The sequence below is a fragment of the Bipolaris oryzae genome (assembly GCF_000523455.1).
Source record: "Bipolaris oryzae ATCC 44560 unplaced genomic scaffold scaffold_2, whole genome shotgun sequence".
NCBI lineage: Eukaryota > Fungi > Ascomycota > Dothideomycetes > Pleosporales > Pleosporaceae > Bipolaris > Bipolaris oryzae.
In genome coordinates this window covers 399786-417334 of record NW_006911278.1, presented here as the reverse complement: position 1 = coordinate 417334, position 17549 = coordinate 399786, and the positions used below count along the sequence as shown (strand labels likewise).

The following is a 17549-nucleotide window of genomic DNA, read 5'->3' as shown; positions in this document are numbered from 1 at the left end:
GGGGGGAGATTCTGAAAAAGGGGGCGACTGCAAATTTTGGGATTGAGTTGACTGGCTTTTTTTTGGTTGTTGGTTGTGAGATTAGAAGATGGGTGGTACTTTTTTTTCCCACTGCGCTTGGACAGTTGGTGGGATAAAGGACGAAAAAGATTTCGCGGATGTTTATTGCAACCACTACTTTTAGTCTGCCCTTTGAATACCGTCTGCCCAACTTGGCTCAATCCCACTACAAACATCAACATATGCATCCCACCGCCTCATCCGCATCCTCTTCTCCGCCTCCACACTACCCCATTTCTCAGCAGTCCATTCTTCCTCCACTCCCTGCGTGGTCCAGAACATAGTCCATTGACCGCCAGGTAGATTCCACATACCCTTGCTCCTTTCCTGGTACCACTTGTTAACTGGATTGCTAGTCCTGCTCCTCCATACAACACCCTCGGGGAAACACGTGCGTGTAAGTGCAGCCCAGACGATATCCGAGACGCCGCCTGAACCTTGAGATGATGTCAGAACGGCAAACTTGTCGAGATATGGGATCCAGTATGGTGAGTCGTGAGAAGAGGAAGGAGGTAGATCGAGTCCCTGGAGGGACCTGGGCGTCTCCCATGTACAGATTGCACCACCTTCGTAGTCACCTGCTATGATGATGCCAGCGACGCGACCACGGATGCGGTCAAGGTAGTTTTGCGGGTGAAGTTTTCTTCGGAAAGAGTCATCGATGAGATCAACCAACTTGGGAAAGTTGATACGCGGGTCGTTTGCCAGGTCGATGCTCGGATTTGCAGCGGAGGGCGGCTGCCAGGGCCCATGAATCCGTGGGTCGGGTATCATGGTAAGTGGAATGCCTTTTTTGAAGAATGTAGCTGGGTTCGGGGCGGCAGATCCTAGAAACTTGGACGTGGGCGATGTTGGTAGCGATGAAGAAGTCATGGGCTTGTCGGTCAAGACATTGTGCAGTAGAGGGTTTTTCGAAGGTGTTGTTCGTGCATCGTCAGGTAAGGCCTTGCGTGCAGCCTCGAATGGGGTAAGAATTAGTCCAGATGAGGATGGGGGTAGCAGCTTCAGGCCGCGTTGAACAACCTCGAGGTTTTTCAGATGACGCATAGGAGCTGAGCCACCCAATTGATCGTTCGTTGTGCCTGGCGGTGCTACCACCTGTTGTTCAACAAACTTGGAGAATGGATTACCACTGCCAAGTGATGTGATCGCCCTGTCACTACGCGTTTCGTTCATCAGCGAAAGCTGCTGTAGTTCCTGCTTGATGTCGTTGTATTCAGCTTCAAGATTAACAAAGACATGTGCGCCATCTGCACGTTTCTCAGATGGAATACCTCCTAGGGGATCCAGAATGATGACCCGATCCAAGACAGGCTTATCAGCAATATCTGCTGTCTTCTTTTCTGTAGCGTCTTGTGAGTCACTGGCATTGGCATAGCTGGCGATACCAGAAAACTCGCGGATCAACGCAAGCAACACATCGTCTGCTTGGACTCTGACCTTCTTCAGATTCGTGTCGTATGCAAAAGGCGTGATCACAGGGATGACACCTTCGTCGATGGGCGGAAAGAGTAGGTAGTTGTGTTGTACTTGTACTTTTCCATGGGCTTGAACAGTACTGGGCATGTTGTTTGTTAATGGGGAGCAGCCCAGGGCGTCCTCAACGAGTAATGCGCCAGGCTCATTGTAGTCCTCCAGTGCGGCAACCATGCGCAATGCTTGTTCTCGGACCATGTTGACATAGTCGGATTGGATGTTTGTGGTGAATGGGCCCATGTCCTCGTCGCAGTCTAGTACCACTGCCACGCTGAAACCAAGCTGAGCCATTTGGCTCAATGTTAATGCTATATCGCCTAGTACGCGGTCATCGAGCGTCTGAGGTTGCCGGAGCTTGACCAACGCCAAGTGCACTGGCTCATCTTTGTCTCCAGCCTGGTACTGCTCTTCGGGGAGTGGTTCGCGTGTAAAGACGATCGGCTTATACAAGTCACCCAAGTTAACGCCTGTCCGTAATGTCCCTAATTCGGGATGTTTGTTCGCACTAACATTTTGCTTGGCTTGAGCGGCAGTATCAGCCTTACTCTTCTTGGGTGCGTCGAATTGCTTAAGAAAGTTGCGTGCATCGCGTTTTCCTGGCGACTCTTTCAGCAGGCGGGTGAGCTGCTGGCGTTCTGCGCGTTGGCGCTCTTTCGCAGAGCTCGAGGATTTGCGGATATAGATGGTAGAGGTCGAAAGGTATGCGTGTTGGCGTTTTTCCAGTATCTTAGTCTTGTCATCGCATTTGGGAAGCTGTTGTGTTGTTAGTAACGGCGCGCAATTATTCAAATTCGCTCAAAATTTCGACACGCACATTCTGCGTAGCCTTCCCCAAGCCCCTCGCGGGGGCTTTTCTCCAGATGAACATGCTTCATCCCTCCGTCCAGTCAGTCTAAACACCAAGATCCAATGGTATTAAGTCGTTGAGGGCTTAAAGTCGAAATGTATGACTCCGCGACATGCGTGAATATTTGCGCCCACCCTAAACTTTGATAGTAACGGCAGTTGCACGTCATTTGCTCGCAACCGACATCGGCCCGTTGGCTCTAACCCCGGCAATCGACGGCCCATGAACACCATGACGACGACACGATAACTGTGCAGCACACATCGAGGATCTTCAAATAGTATCGAATCCGCGTCTTATTCCAAAAAATTAAACACATCTCACGTCTGCTCCGAAGCATTCTAGAAAAAATATGGCCCCGCAACTCGCTTGGATTGGCCTCGGCAACATGGGCAGGGCAAGTCTAGCCGACTACGTTTATTCACAATGTCACTAATCAGTACAGGGCATGTAAGTTGACGTCCTTAGTTGAAGATTCTTGGCGCCATCATAGGTTTTGCTGTTAAATGTCCAGGAGTGGTGAAGCCATGGTGACTGCTGAGTTGTTGAAAATATACTAACTAAACGCCCACGGCCAGGTGCAAGAACCTCGTGGAGAAAGGTGACCTTGACAAGCCTCTGATTCTCTACAACCGTACCAAAGCCCGCGCCGAGGACCTCTCGCAGAAGCTCGGCACTTCCAAAACCAAAGTCGTCAACAATGTCAGCGATGTCGTCAAGACTGCCGATATTATCTTTATGTGTCTTGGCGATGATGCCGCAATCAACACGACGGTGGATGCCATCCTGCAAGAAGATGTAAAAGGCAAAGTCATTGTAGACTGCTCAACAGTGCACCCAGACACAACCAACAGTCTGGAGCATCGCATCAGCGAAAACGGCGGAGAATTCGTCGGCATGCCTGGTACGTAAGCCCATGAGCGTACCAAGACCAACCACTCCACCGAGATCCGGACTAACAATCATCTCGCGCCCAAGTCTTTGGCGCCCCAGCCATGGCAGATAACGGGCAGCTAATCTGCGTCGTAGCGGGCAAGAAGCCCGCGTGTGACAAGGTAACTCCCTACACCACAGGCGTAATGGGCCGCACCACCATCGACTACTCGTCCCAACCCGCCGGCAACGCCACGCTTCTGAAAGTGATCGGCAACACCTTTATCCTCAACATGGTCTCGCAGCTCTCCGAAGGCCACGTTCTGGCTGAAAAGTCCGGGCTTGGCGTCGATAACCTGCATACGTTTATCTCCGCCTTGTTCCCTGGCCCTTACACGGCCTACTCGCAGCGCATGCTCGCCGGCGACTACTACCAGCGCGAGGAACCGCTGTTCCACGTGGATCTCGCACGAAAAGATGCGCGCCACGCTATGGCGATTGCGCAGAGTAGCGGTGCCGCCGACAGCATGAAGATGCTAGCGCTTGCGCAGGCACGCCTGGATGTTGTGAAGAGCGAGTTGGGGGATAAGGGCGATATACCGAGTGTATACGGTGCGGTGCGAAAGGAGAGTGGGTTGGATTTTAAGAATAAAGAGTAGATGACATCAACTCTCTCATACATACTAGCATATACATTATTCAAACTCCATACATACTACTATCACTACCTACACTTCTTCTTCTTCTCCTCCTCCTTCTCCAAACCCCCGTTTCTTCACACGTCGTCCGTCAAACACATTATCCATCATGTGACCCCCCCCCCCTCGTATCCCTCGTAAAAGACCCCCCCTCCACCCACCCCTTCACCCGTCCCTCCTCCCCCCTCGACGAACCTACCGCCCCATCGGAGCTTTTTTTTTCCCCAAACCCAACCCAACCCCACCCCACCCCTCACGCAACGCTACCCACATGCACCATTGTCCCAAAGAAAAAAGAAGAAAAAGAAGAAACCTTCTTTCTTACCGCTACCCTGCACCATGTCCACCCAGCCCCCTCTCCTGCGCCCGCATTTCGGTCGCTATTCGACCGAGAAGCTGCATGGGGGCCATGTTAGCATCGGCGTAGTTGCATCCCCCACAAACGTCATCAAACGGCGCCAAGGGGTGTTTAGCGCCGCGATCCCCAGACTTACCCCAGCTTTCTTTCCTCGGGCGTTTACGTTTTTGGCACTTTGGGCGTTGCTTGGGCAGGGGGGGGAGGGGGGTCTCTTGAGGTGGGATTGGCGAATAGCTTGCTTCGGTGGTGTTCTTTCTTGGCTTGGTAGGTTTGAGGAGGGGGGGTTTCCCGACAATTCTGCCGCGCGTGGTTTCTCGGTGGTGGTGGTGGTACATGAGGAGAGGAGGGGAAGGGGGGGAGGGGGACCCTGCAGCGTTTATCACTTCTTTTTGATCCGGGGGATCGAAGGGTTTCTTCTTTTACTTTCCCTTCCCTCTCTTTCTCTCTTTCTCTCTCTCTTCATTTTTCTCCATTCTTTTTTTTTCTCGTACTGAGAGATTGTGAAGTATAAGAGTAGAAAGATAGTTACATATATATATATATATATATATACAAGTTTACTTAAGGTAAACCTATCGTAAACGGCGGGGCTACATCATGGGCTTCCTCAGACACCCCCGACTACGGAATCGCGATGATCAGCGCACGCGTGCGGCAGAGCTTACGCTGAGGGAGAGTATTGGGCCGTTGTGTCTTGTTACAATTTTGTTTTTTCTATGGGTAAGTCTTTTTTTTTAAAAAAAAAATTGTGCGAAACGCGGTGATGAGTATTGACGAGTTGGTTCTACTAGGGCTTCTCATATGGTCTCATTGATACGCTGAACAAGCACTTTCAAACCACACTGGGAATCACGCGGTCGCGCTCGTCGGGACTGCAAGCTGCCTACTTTGGTGCGTATCCGCTGGCGTCGCTGGGACATGCGAATTGGATCTTGCGACACTGGGGTTACAAAGCTACGTTCATCTGGGGTCTGACGCTGTTTGGCATCGGAGCTCTGCTTGCATGGCCGTGCTTGGTGTATCGCTCGTTTGGCGGTTTTTGTGCAGCCACTTTTGTGATTGGAAATGGACTTGGATCGTTGGAGACGGCGGCGAATCCGTATCTTGCAGGTATGTTTTTTTTGCGGGATGTGATGTAGTGGCAAATGGAAGATGTACTGACGTCTTGTAGTTTGTGGACCGCCAAAGTACTCGGAAATCAGAATCAACGTTGCGCAAGCATTCAACGGCATTGGAACCGTCGTTGCGCCCGTACTGGCCTCGTATGTCTTTTTCGACAACGTAGGAACGGACAAAAAGTCATTGGAGAACGTGCAATGGACATATCTGGGCATTGCATGCTTTGTCTTTGCACTGGCAGTCGTGTATTACTTTACCGACATTCCAGAGATTACCGGTAGGCTTAGCATGAGGTGCAGATTGGAGTTGATGGCTAATAAGAAACAGATGCCGACATGGCCTTCCAGGCTGAGAGTGCGAATGCTGGTTCAGACGTCGAGCCGTTCCGCAAGCAGTACCGTCTCTTCCACGCGACGTTTGCTCAATTCTGCTACACTGGCGCACAGGTTGCCATTGCGGGCTCATTCATCAACTACGTTACTGAAACGCGCGTGAAGAATGGAAGAGTGACAACCAATGCTACAGCATCACGATTTCTGGCGGGCGCGCAAGGATGCTTTACGGCTGGTCGATTTGCAGGCAGCGCAATCATGAAGGTGACGAAGCCGCGGTGGGTGTTTCTCACCTTTATGACCATGTGCATCATCTTCATTATTCCCGCCATTACGGAGCGAGGCGACACGGGCATGAGCATGCTGTACGTCGTGCTCTTCTTCGAGAGCATCATTTTCCCGACGATTGTGGCGCTGGGCATGCGTGGACTGGGCAAGTATTCAAAACGAGGATCGGGCTTCATTGTCGGGGGTGTTGCTGGCGGTGCGGTGGTGCCGCCTCTACTCTTTGCAGCCAGCGACTCCCTGGGCAAGCCGAGGCCGCTTGACGGGTATGCGCCGACTGCAACTGCCATGACGGTACCGCTGGCATTTTTCGTTGCCGCATCGACGTATGCTATCTGCGTCAACTTCGTGCCGGCGTACACCAAGGTCGTCGACTCGTTCTCGACAACCGAGATTGGCATCACCAACGCGCATGCCAATGATCCAGAGAACCAAATTGTGCACGGTGACAAGGCCGTGTCGCCGGACCATACCGAGCACGTTGACGGCGAGACGAAGTCATAGGTGGTTTAGATGGTGGGTGCTGGGAGCTGTGGTGGCTGTGCATAATGGGAAATTGACAGGGGTGTGAACAGGTCGCGGGAGTGAGTTGAGAAGGGTGTTTATAGTAGAGTAGCACATATCACGATGAAACAATGGAGTCATGACTGCGTGGAACGGGTCAGAATGATGCCAATGTTTGCTGACATGACGGGACCAGGGGTGGCCGAGGACTGAGGGTTGGGGGTTGAGGGTTGAGGGGTGAGAATGGAGGATCGAAGGGACAGTTGCAGCGCCTCAAAGGCAGCGCGGCCCCGCAACCACTAGGCGGCCCCGCAACCACTAGGCGGCCCCGCGTACAGTAAGTACACTACCCACAGCAGCACCATCATGGCACTCACGGCAGCCATGATGGCATTGGCGGCGACGGCTGCGTGAGGCTGGCGCGTATGCCATTCCTGCAGCTATGGCTATGTGACAATGGGTTGGTTTGGTGCAAGGGAAGCATAGCCTCAATTTAGAGCCTGTCAGCAGCGGCCGGGTTGGCCGTCTTTGTTCGCATGCATGCGGGTGCGAGGGTGAAGACGGAGAGGTGGATGCGCATGCCTTGGGCCGCGGGTTGTCGTCATGGCCAGCGACAAAAGACGGGGCGACGAATCGATGCGTGTCCGTGTGTGTGTGTGTGTGGATGCCAATGGTAAAACAGCGTGGTAGTGGAGCTGGACAGCTGCGTATTGGGGGAACGTATGGTTCGTATACTGCGTGTACTGCGTGTACACTACTGCGTGCACTTACTGCGTAGGACGAGCCCGGGGCAGCGGGCACGGGCATGCAGGTGCCGAGCAGCCGTGCGTGTGCGTGTGCCTGACAAGAGAGCGAGAGCGAGAGGCAGAGGGTGAGACCAAGACTGACTGACAGGCACAAGTCTCCAAACCTCCAATTCTCCCTTCGCCCACGCCCTCTGCGTCGCATCGCAATCCTCGCCCCAAGCCAGCACGAAGAATGCCGTCGTCATGGACAGGAGGGCCCTCTTCTTCCCGTGGTAAGCGCGACGCATGCCTCTCTGCCCTCGACTACACACTACTCGACTACCCACATGCACGCATACTGACAGACACCACAGCGGCCTCGTCCTAGCATCCGCCTACCTGACCACCCCAGCCCCCGTCGACTACTCCTTTGCCCTCGACAAGCCGCTGCACACCACCGCCCTCGTCCTGCTTCTCACCGGCCTTGCCCTCGTCGCCGTCGAAGCCTGGTCCTCCCGCCGCCGCCCTCATCATCACCATCCTCACCCTCACCCTCACCCTCACCCTCACCCTCACCCTCACCCTCACCCTCACCACCAGCATCAGCATCAGCCCCTGTCAACCACCACCTATGTCGCATTCGCCCTCAACAACGTCCAGTCCAGACACCCTGGCGAGGAGATCTGGACAGAGGCCGGACTCCATGCCCCCCGCAGACCATGGGGCCTGAGGGCTGTTGGCGCTCTGCTGGCTGTGCTGCTGTTCGCCATATGCGGTCGCATCGCCATCTTCTACCGCGTCACCACGCACGTCGAGTGCACCGGCCCTTCTCCTTTGGTGCGCATCTCCTCCCGTCTCCTCCCCACTCCCCCCCCCCCATACTAAACCAGCCCAGGCATTTCTCCCCCTCGTCGTCGCTCTCTACCACAGCCTGCGCCATCCCAGCCAGCGCCAGTACCCCGCCTGGAGTGCTGACACCCGCATGCGCTCACCCCTCGACCGCGTCTTTAGCTTCGTCTTCAATGGCTCTACGCGCTACATCATTCCCTCGCTCCTGCTCGCCATTAGTACCTTCCTCGTCAGCATCAAGTCGACTACCCTGCGCTCCTCATACATCTGCCCCATTGCAAACTCCGATGCCACGGCCGTTCCTTCCCTGCAGTTCGTCGGCTTCTTGCTTGACTGCCTGATCCTTCAGGTACTCTACCGCCTAGTCGACGATGGCGTCTCGGAGCCCGACGACTGGTCTATCCTCCTCCAAGACGGCACCTCCAACAATGTCCTGGTCGGAATGACTTTTATTGTAGGCCGTGTCTGGCAACTCTCCACCTACCCCATTTGCTAACCATACCAGGCCTCCTCCCTAGTTCTTGTTGTCGCCGGCATTATCATCTACCCCGCAATGCCCGAGCATCGCGAGTGGATGCTTTCGTTTTCTTCCGACTATCTCCTTGGTCTTTTCCGTTTATCGTTGATGATACCCTTTACGACGTTATGTTTTGTAAAATCTGTACGTCGTCATCCCTCCTTTCCCCACACTGTGAATCCCCGCTCACCTCACACAGGCTCGATTGTATGGCGTTATGAGCTCGGTGCTCACTGTTGCATTTTCTTCTGCATATATTGGCGTTCTTCGTGCACTGGGGACCGGCGTGTCCTATTCGTTTCCACCAAAGTCCACGGTTGGACTAGTCTTGTGTTTTACGTTGCTTACCATTGCACTCATCATTCATCTCCTAACAGATACCAACATCGAAACCCGCATTCGGTCAAAGGTCCCATTTCGGCTTGGTAGAAACCAATCAGCCACATTTATTGTCCTCCTCATCGCCTTCTCCATAGGCGTCGTCATATACCGCCGACAAGGTCCTCTGCTCGAACACCCCATCACTACTCTAATCGACATAGCTTCCGTGCAACATGACAAGTGGGCTTCGCAAGCACATCGGAGTAACTCATTGGCCGAGGCTGTAGTACATTACCGCCAACGCTATAATCGTGACCCACCGCCCAATTTCGACAAGTGGTACAATTTTGCCGTCAGCCGCAATTCAATCGTCATTGATGACTACGACAACATCGAGCAAGACTTGGCGCCCTTTTCCTCCTTCAACCCTGACGACTTGCGGTTGCGCACGGCGACTGTCTTGGCCACCCGCCAAGCCGTGGGTGGGATCCGCATACGAGATGGAAACGCAGAGGTTTTTGAAAATGTTGAAGAAGCCCATCGAGAGACAATGGACAGTGTGGCCGCCATGATCCAGAAGTTTGCCGAGTTTCTTCCAGATATGGACCTGGCCATAAACCTACAGGATGAGAGTCGCGTGGCGGTTCCCCATGAGCGACTGCAGGACGCGCTGGATAATCCACAGCCTTACCCTGTGTCTGATTCGACCCGCTCAGCCAAAGGCTTCAGTGCGGACCGCGCAGATAAATGGCTACACATCGACCGCGTTAGGACCGATCCACACTTTTTCGAAAACGTTCAAACAAAGCCTGTATTCGAAACGTATGGCTCCATTGCCTGTCCGCCCGACTCACGAGCCCGGAAAGAGCGCCATTGGAACACGAAAACATTTTGTCATACCTGCACACAGGACCATTCTCTTGGTGCTTTTGTATCCAATTGGACTCTGTCAGCTGATCCCTGCCACCAGCCTGATCTTGCCAATCTCCATGGCATGCACCTTAGCCCGTCAAACCTGATGGGCACTCACGATATTGTGCCCATATTCAGCCAAAGCCGTGCTCCCGGGTTTGTCGACATTCGGTACCCATCGCCCCGGTATTACACGGATAAGAACAAGTACGGATTCGACGAAAAGTCTCCTGACCCCCGTTTTGTAGACAAGTTGGATGTCCTTTTCTGGCGCGGCACAACTACCGAAGGTGCGACTACGTACGGAACTTGGAAAGGCATGCTTCGCCAGCGACTTGTACATCTCTTGAACAATGAAACCTCACGGGAGCCCATTCTCTTGCCAAAGACTGACCACAGCGGTCATTTCGAGTACATGCTCAAGCGCACAAGCGACATCAAGAGGCTTCTTGAGACCAAGACAGATGTCCGTCTGATTGGCCCAATTGCGCGTTGTGCCGGCCTAGACTGCATCGACCAGACGCGCGAGTTTGGATTTGCGGACCCCATTGAGCTTCGGCAACACTGGCGCTACCGCTATCTCTTCGACACAGACGGCGCCGCCTTCTCAACCCGCTTCATCCCCTTTCTCCAATCAAACTCGGTCGTCTTCAAAGCCGCCCTCTTTCGCGAATGGTACGAGGGTCGTCTTACCGCCTGGAAACATTTTGTCCCAGTCGACATTCGTCTGCACGACTTGTTTTCTAGCCTTGCGTACTTTGGTGGTTATGGCGTCGAGGAACGCAACAAGCGTATGATGGAGGGGCATATCAAGGCTGCCGAGAAGATTGCACGAGACGGCAAGGTGTGGACGGAGAAGGTGCTTAGGAAAGAGGACATGGAGATTTACATGTTTCGCCTCTTGATTGAGTGGGGTAGGCTGACGGATGATGCGAGGACTGAGGTGGGGTTTCGAATGGACAAGGGGCGGAGGAGTGAAGAGAGGGAAATGCAAAAGTTGTAAAGTGCAACTTGACCAGGCGTTTGTTGTGATAAAGGCGTCTTTTTTGGAAGTGGAATGGGGATGGATAAAGCATTGCACGGCGTTTTCTTCCTTTTCATTTCCCCTTTTCTACATTTTTCCCATCTAGACTTTGCAAAATCCACACAACGTCTATTTTTTTCTCTCTTGCTACTCTACCGCAAAAAAAGAAATTTCATAAAAACTTACTTACAATACCAACAAACAATCAACAAACAATATCACGGTCAACACCTCACCCTCCTCTTATGACTAGGACTATCCATCCAACTACCGCCATAACCCCCTTCCTCTCCATCCTCATCATCATCCTGATCCACATCCCTCAAATCAATCCCCGTAACACCATCGGGATCATCATCATCATCCTCGGCACCCCCTGGACTCCAAACCGGACTCGTTGCAATCAACGGCCTCGACTTGAACACACGATCATAATCCACTTCATCGCTAAACAACTGCTCCGTAGGCGTGCGTTCCAGACCGGGACTTCCCTCTCCAGCATCCACCAGTTCCACAGTGCCATGGCGCAGCATCTCAGCAGAGGACTGCCGGTTCCGCGGCGGCGTGTCGAATTGGGTTGTAGGGTACAGACTCTGGCGGCCGCCACCGCTGCTGGGTTTGCGCTGGGGCACCGAGGGCGCGCGGCGGGGTAGGGATTGCGATGCTACCATGCTGAGACGCGTGCGCTCGAGGAGGTCCGCAGCGGGGTTGGCGTGGGTGGCGGGGAGAGGGGGTGGTGCCATGGAGGGTAAGGGGATGGGGGATTCGAGGGTTTGTTCCGAGGGATTTGCGTGGGACATGGTTAGGCGGGTGCGTTCGAGGAGGGAGAGGGACATGCGGGGTTGGGGTTTTTTGACGGGGGATGGGGTAGCGTTGCCGATTGAGTTTATGATTTGGTCCGCTATTGCTTCCTCGGGATCGAGGATAGGGGGTTCAAAGGTTGGGACTGGGGGTTTGGATGGGTAGTCTGATAGTGGGTTTGAGCCACACTCATTTGGCGAGGGTGATGCTTGCTGGACTGTGAGAGTTACGGTGGCTCTGGGGCTCTGGGCCTTGAGTATTCCACTCTTCTTAGGTGGTGTAGGTGGTGGAGACTTTCGTATCGGCGACCCGGCATGACGAGCTGCTGGTGGTGAGCTACGAAGCGCAGAAGCTTGGCCAACCAGCGTTGCCTCTGAATCAATCGGTGTAGACACCGCCGCCACGTGGTCTGACGGCTTCGGCAGCGTAGGTACTTTCTGCAGAGAATTGGGTCTGGCAAGATGTTTGGGTTTTGGCGGGACCACTGGGCTGGTCGGCGACGCAGGTACCGGCTCAGGCAGGGTCGGTTTTCTCTTCGGGACCGGGACCGGTGATTGCACTTCTTTTACTTCTTTCACTTCTTTTGCAGGCGAGGTACGTCGTCGCGGTAGAATAGTGGATACAGGGCCTGCTCGAATCTTGCCGGCGTGTTCCAATTCCACATCCATATCTGACAAGATGTCACGATATTCCACTCGCATTGCTGGCCGTTTAATCGATGTTTGCTCCACTGTCTGCTTCGAAGGCGGCAGCTGGTATTGGGAATGGGCGTCAAACTTGAGTTCCCTGATCGGCGCCACACGCCTTGAATTGACCCGGTTCTCTCTTCCAGAGGCATCGTTCTGCAACTCTTCATGGAAGTCCTTCCATTTCTGCAACCGCTCCTGCTGCTCGTGTACTCTTGATTGTAGGTTCTCCAGCAGTCCGGTCTCTGGCGCGACATCTTCAAGCTTTCGTCCTTTCTCTACCATGTACCAGACCTTGTCGAACCGGGTGTTGAGGAAGGCATCTCCTGTATGAGTTTCCTCGCCATGGAGCATGACATTGAGCCACTTCTGATTGCCTATCCAGTTGTCTTTGAGCTGCCTCTTGACAGCATCTGCCTCCTTCTGAGATACAGCAGGCTTTTGTGCCTGAGGAATATCTGTGCACTTTCGTATACGGCGATTGATATCCTCTGCCTTCTTATCCAGCATTGCTTCAAACTCCATGTATCTTCTCCTCTTTTCTTCCTTCTTCTTCAACACATTGACTAATGCTGCACGGTGCGCAATCGCCAATGGGAGTAGTGACTGTTGCTGATCAATCGGAAGCATTGGTGCCGTCGCTAGCCTTCTTGCGACCGCCTCATCCCGACGACCTCCGTCCTGCGCTGCAAGCACCTTCTTCAATGTGACATTTGAGAATATCGCAATGATCTCGTAAAACTTGTCGCCCTTGCACTCATCCAGCATCGTCTTCCTGAGAACAGACTCTCTCCCAAGTACACCATTCTTCTTCAACTCGTTCAAGCATCGGAAGAGCGCGGCGCGGAGGTTCAGCGACTGGAGTGGTTCGAGGGGTGGAAAGAACGGTTGTAGCTTCTGTGATCATGTCAGATGCAGAATCCACATGCGCCACCAGTCCAAGTATACCTGCGCTGTCTCGCTGGGATCCCAGATCTCAAATAAGCGGAACAGGGCCCATTCGGTTCCAGCGATTCTCTGCCGCTGATCCGCATTCTTGGCCGAGAATGTTTGCACAGTAATATCCGGCCAGTCGTCTCGCAAATCAAAGTCTAGCAATCGCAAATTGGTCACAAAGAGCCTGATATCAGACGCTGGCATGGGGTTCAATTGCTGCGGTTTCACATTGCTTGCTTTGACGGATACAGTCCGCACGTGGCCGCTGGTCGTGGTAGCCGTGGTGGTCGTAGAGGAAGCCGAGGTAGTACGAGACATGCTTGCAGTCGCAAAAGAGACATGCGCGCAACCGAGACTTGGAAGAGAGAAAGAGGCAGAGTTATGAGCGCTGGCTGATGATGTGTAAGTATGCATGCGTTGGTGTTGCGGTGTGGCAGGCCCCTGCACTGTTTGCCAAGCCGGGCCCTATCGATAGTCGCGTTCGCGCTTTCCTGATCCTGGTTTGACCCTTGTTCGTTGTCGACCGCTTTCTCGTCACTGGCCAAACGCTTTGTCTCGGCTCCCCCCACGCATACTTATACATCTTGTGTCTCTATAGAGGTATCATAACTTGAGTCAGTAGAATCAGTACATCGCCATTATGACTGCCGACGGATCAACCCAAACCAATGGTGTTCCCGAGCCCAGCGCCGGCAAACTCGAAGCAAAGGATGCGCAAAAGCAACAGTGGACAGTCGAGAGCGGTATGTCATGAATCAAGCAATGGCTCGTCCGTATGCGAAACCTCTCTTTGCCCTTGTATAGTATCACTATCACAATTGTCCTGCTAACCTGTCCCTGCAGTACTCGCAGACATCAAGCCCCGCAACGCCGAACACACTGACTCGCCCGTTCCCTTCTTCCACCTGCTCGAGCGCCTCAAGACAACAAAGCGAGCGGGCTGGCGCCGCTTCGGCATCTCAGACTGCGAGTCCATCGCTGACCACATGTACCGCATGAGCATTCTTACCATGATGGCTCCCTCGTCTCTCAGCTCCAAACTCGACATTCTAAAGTGCTGTCGCATGGCCGTCATCCACGACATGGCCGAGTCGCTCGTCGGTGACATCACGCCCGTGGATGACGTCAGTAAGGAAGAGAAGAGCCGCAGGGAGACAGAGACTATGGATTACATCTGTACCAACCTACTGGGCAAGTTCAATGGCGGCATGAACGGACAAGATGTCCGCGCAATCTGGCAAGAGTACGAAGACAGCAAGACACCAGAGTCGCACTTTGTCCATGATGTCGACAAGATTGAACTCTTGGTCCAGATGGTCGAGTACGAGCGCAAGTATCAATGCGAAAAGGACCTGGGCGAGTTCACGTGGGTCGCAGGACGCATCCAGAGTGATGAAGTCATGGCCTGGGCAAAGCAAATATTCCGCGAGAGGAAACAGATGTGGAAGGAGGCAGGCAAGACGCCTACATGGAGAGCAGACACCGAGCCTGAGGATTAAGAGAAGAAGGAAGAAACCAAAACTCAGCATGGCGTGGACATTTTTTGCAACGAAGTTTTTGAATGTGAGCACAGTGGGAGCAAAGGCAATAGACGGAGTATGGCAGTAGAACTTTGTTGACACATCAAACGAAATAAAATTAAATATTTCACACTTTGGAATAACCCAAAAACTCTAAAAGAAAAAAAAGGATATATACAATCAAGGACTCGACAAACTAACTAGCCTTCTCCTCTTCGTCTCCTTCGCCACTGGCGTCGGAAGCCCGGGTGACAACTTCATCCCATCTCCCACGGCACTCCCACCCCCCGCACCCATGTAATCCCCTTCCGCCGCACTACCGCGACTCCAACTCTCCGGCCTCGCATACTCACCCTCTCTAATCTCCGCCCCACTCCTCCGTCCATGCCAGTAGCACAAGCCTTGACTGGGCCCCACATACTTGTCGTGCAGCGGGCACAAGGGGCTGTTAGGGAGATGCTCAGGAACCAACCACTCGAATTTCCTGCGCTCCTCTTCCTCCTGGCGTGCCAACGCAGCCACAGTGTACGAGTCGCGCAAATCAGCGTCGTCTTCGTGGTTGATGCGGTACCAGCCGTCGTGGCCAAGCATGGGTGAGTTGGCAGCGAGCGAGGGGCTTAGTGGGGGTTTTACGCCTAGGAAGCCGTGGGTGCTGTGGGTACGGTGATGGTTGTGGTTGGTTGTTCTGTCGAAGATGGAGCGGGAGCGGAGAGCGTTACGGAGGGGGCCTTCTGGGCCTTCGTCGTCTTCGTCGTCTTCTTTTTTGGTGATGCCGGTGGATAGGCTCATTAAGAGGGCGTCAGAGTCCCAGTAGCCTTCGGAGCCGGAGAGTGGCTTTTTACGGGTGCCTTTCGCACTGCCGCTTTGGAAGTCGAAGAGAAAATCTGCTAGTTTGCCTTTGACTTCGCCGTTGGCATCGTACAGGGGTGGTGTTGGCACGCGACTTAAACCGGGTGGTATGAATGCGGGTGGAACTGGGATGTGTGCCAGCGACGGCGATGAGTATTGGCGTTCCTTATTGTGGCTTGTAGGATCGGTCGAAGTTGTCTTTTCGTCTGACAGTTCTAGGGCGGCTTGATCGGAAAGGCGACTCGAGCGTTTGAAAGGGTTCATGGATAGACGACGTTTAGAAGCTTCTGTTGCAGAAGCCGGAGCTGTGTCCTCACTAGACGTCATGTATCTCTCCCTCCACCGACGCATTCGGGATTTCATCGAGTCTTGAGCCACTTGCTGTAAGTCTGTCGTTGTGCGGGCTTGTATTCTTTCATCAGCCAGCGCTAACCCTTCACCCGGCGCCTGAACTACATCTAAATCGCTTGTATTTGTACCACTTCTTGATCTCTTCGGGAGCGGAAGACTAATGCAATGCCGGTGCCTCACCTTCGCTGGCGGTCGTTCGTGTGTTGGTGGCTGCAAGGAGTCCAATATGTCGTTACCAGGCAAAAGGCCCTTGCCACGGTGGTTGTCATTGTTCAACGTTGTGATATTATCGCCCATGTCATCTTCCTCTTCGATTGGTGAGGACTTGGCTCTCCGGTCCGATTCCCATCTTGGCTGCTCGTTGCGAATCCATGGTGTTTTAGGACTGCGTGGACGAGGGGCAGCCAGATTGCCCGGCATGTCGACCGGATAACGGCTGCGAGCCGGTAGATCTGGCACGATTTTCGGCATCGATAAGTCGAGGTCGACTTTTCGGCGGGCCCGGAGCCCACTGTTTGCTGCTGGCTGTGTATTTGCTGGTTTAGTGGGCTTTTCGACCCCTCTTGATTGTTCGTCAATGACAACGGTCAAGTTTGAGAACTTCTCATTGCCACTGTTTGAATTGATAGACGGTTGGTGGGCGAAGAATAGGCTGGTGTCTTTCTTCTGTAGCTTCGGAATGGCATCTTCACTCGAATCTCGCCTTTGCTCATCTTCTTTGTGTTGTAGAGGGTACAGTATCCTAAAGTCTGGCACATGTCTTGCCATTCCCTTTGCAAAGGCCATGATTGAAGACCTGCGGTGGTCTTGAGCATTGTAGTCACTCTCGTTGCTGGAAAAAGACTCGACTAGACCAATGGTGGTCGGCCCGGCCGACTCCATACTGTTAACATGGCGAAGTTTATTGTTTTGAATGACGTTAGCATCATCAATGTGAGTTCGTCTCATGATCTCTTCAAAGGATGGAGGCGACCTTGGCCGGTCGGGCTCTGTTGTCATTGCGTGCTGACTGTGCCTGTGGCGTCCGGTATGTGGTTGTTGACCCCAACTGAAACCTTCGCGCCTGGCGTCGTGCCTTGAGGCAGCACCACCGTCCTGTCCGGATGTTTCTGTTCCCAAGGTCTGGTCGGCATGCTCTTGCAATGTGGTGTAGTGCCTGGTGGGAGCCTTGCGCCAGATTTGCAGTGATGAATCTTGGGCGTCGCTGGCAGGCAAAGCATCCTGACCGGGGCTGTCTGGAGCAGTAGCCGAGTATGCCGCAGTGATGTCGGGTGCGTGGGGTTCAGGTGTAGGCGCCGATAACATGGGCGGGCTAGCAATTGCTGCCTGCGTTGAGGGGAGAGTTGGCGCGTCGGCACCAGGTCAGTCGTGCATCGAGGTAGTTTACTAACAATATGCTGGGTTGGAGCTTATCAATAGGTGTATTGCGAAAGAGGGTGTAATGGAGATAGGTGGCGGGTCATAGTAGAAAACAGCATGCTGCTATGGCCATGGATGTTCATCAAC

General features: G+C 53.5%; 7 protein-coding genes across 7 annotated transcripts; 4 read left to right on the top strand and 3 right to left on the bottom strand.

The window, feature by feature from the left end:
- Positions 1 to 180: 180 nt before the first annotated feature.
- Positions 181 to 2404, bottom strand: COCMIDRAFT_80628 (uncharacterized protein; the record flags this gene model as incomplete). Its single annotated transcript, XM_007684441.1, has 2 exons — positions 181 to 2289; positions 2351 to 2404. The coding sequence occupies 2 exons, from the start codon at positions 2402 to 2404 to the stop codon at positions 181 to 183; spliced, it is 2163 nt and encodes a 720-aa protein (XP_007682631.1).
- A 331-nt stretch (positions 2405 to 2735) lies between these two features.
- COCMIDRAFT_80532 (uncharacterized protein) lies at positions 2736 to 3915 on the top strand (the record flags this gene model as incomplete). The annotated part of the gene is made up of 3 exons (XM_007684440.1): positions 2736 to 2798; positions 2969 to 3287; positions 3362 to 3915. 3 exons carry the CDS (start codon positions 2736 to 2738, stop codon positions 3913 to 3915), a joined length of 936 nt encoding a protein of 311 aa, XP_007682630.1.
- A 994-nt stretch (positions 3916 to 4909) lies between these two features.
- Positions 4910 to 6552, top strand: COCMIDRAFT_80801 (uncharacterized protein; the record flags this gene model as incomplete). The annotated part of the gene is made up of 4 exons (XM_007684439.1): positions 4910 to 5032; positions 5104 to 5422; positions 5484 to 5708; positions 5753 to 6552. The coding sequence occupies 4 exons, from the start codon at positions 4910 to 4912 to the stop codon at positions 6550 to 6552; spliced, it is 1467 nt and encodes a 488-aa protein (XP_007682629.1).
- Positions 6553 to 7541: 989 nt separating this feature from the next.
- COCMIDRAFT_80736 (glycosyltransferase family 90 protein) lies at positions 7542 to 10879 on the top strand (the record flags this gene model as incomplete). The annotated part of the gene is made up of 5 exons (XM_007684438.1): positions 7542 to 7570; positions 7652 to 8114; positions 8173 to 8580; positions 8632 to 8787; positions 8843 to 10879. 5 exons carry the CDS (start codon positions 7542 to 7544, stop codon positions 10877 to 10879), a joined length of 3093 nt encoding a protein of 1030 aa, XP_007682628.1.
- Positions 10880 to 11124: 245 nt separating this feature from the next.
- On the bottom strand, positions 11125 to 13641 carry COCMIDRAFT_80788 (uncharacterized protein; the record flags this gene model as incomplete). Its single annotated transcript, XM_007684437.1, has 3 exons — positions 11125 to 11386; positions 11447 to 13284; positions 13336 to 13641. 3 exons carry the CDS (start codon positions 13639 to 13641, stop codon positions 11125 to 11127), a joined length of 2406 nt encoding a protein of 801 aa, XP_007682627.1.
- A 322-nt stretch (positions 13642 to 13963) lies between these two features.
- On the top strand, positions 13964 to 14822 carry COCMIDRAFT_80517 (uncharacterized protein; the record flags this gene model as incomplete). The annotated part of the gene is made up of 2 exons (XM_007684436.1): positions 13964 to 14066; positions 14167 to 14822. The coding sequence occupies 2 exons, from the start codon at positions 13964 to 13966 to the stop codon at positions 14820 to 14822; spliced, it is 759 nt and encodes a 252-aa protein (XP_007682626.1).
- A 201-nt stretch (positions 14823 to 15023) lies between these two features.
- COCMIDRAFT_538 (uncharacterized protein) lies at positions 15024 to 17348 on the bottom strand (the record flags this gene model as incomplete). Its single annotated transcript, XM_007684313.1, has 1 exon — positions 15024 to 17348. The coding sequence occupies one exon, from the start codon at positions 17346 to 17348 to the stop codon at positions 15024 to 15026; it is 2325 nt and encodes a 774-aa protein (XP_007682503.1).
- Positions 17349 to 17549: the final 201 nt, after the last annotated feature.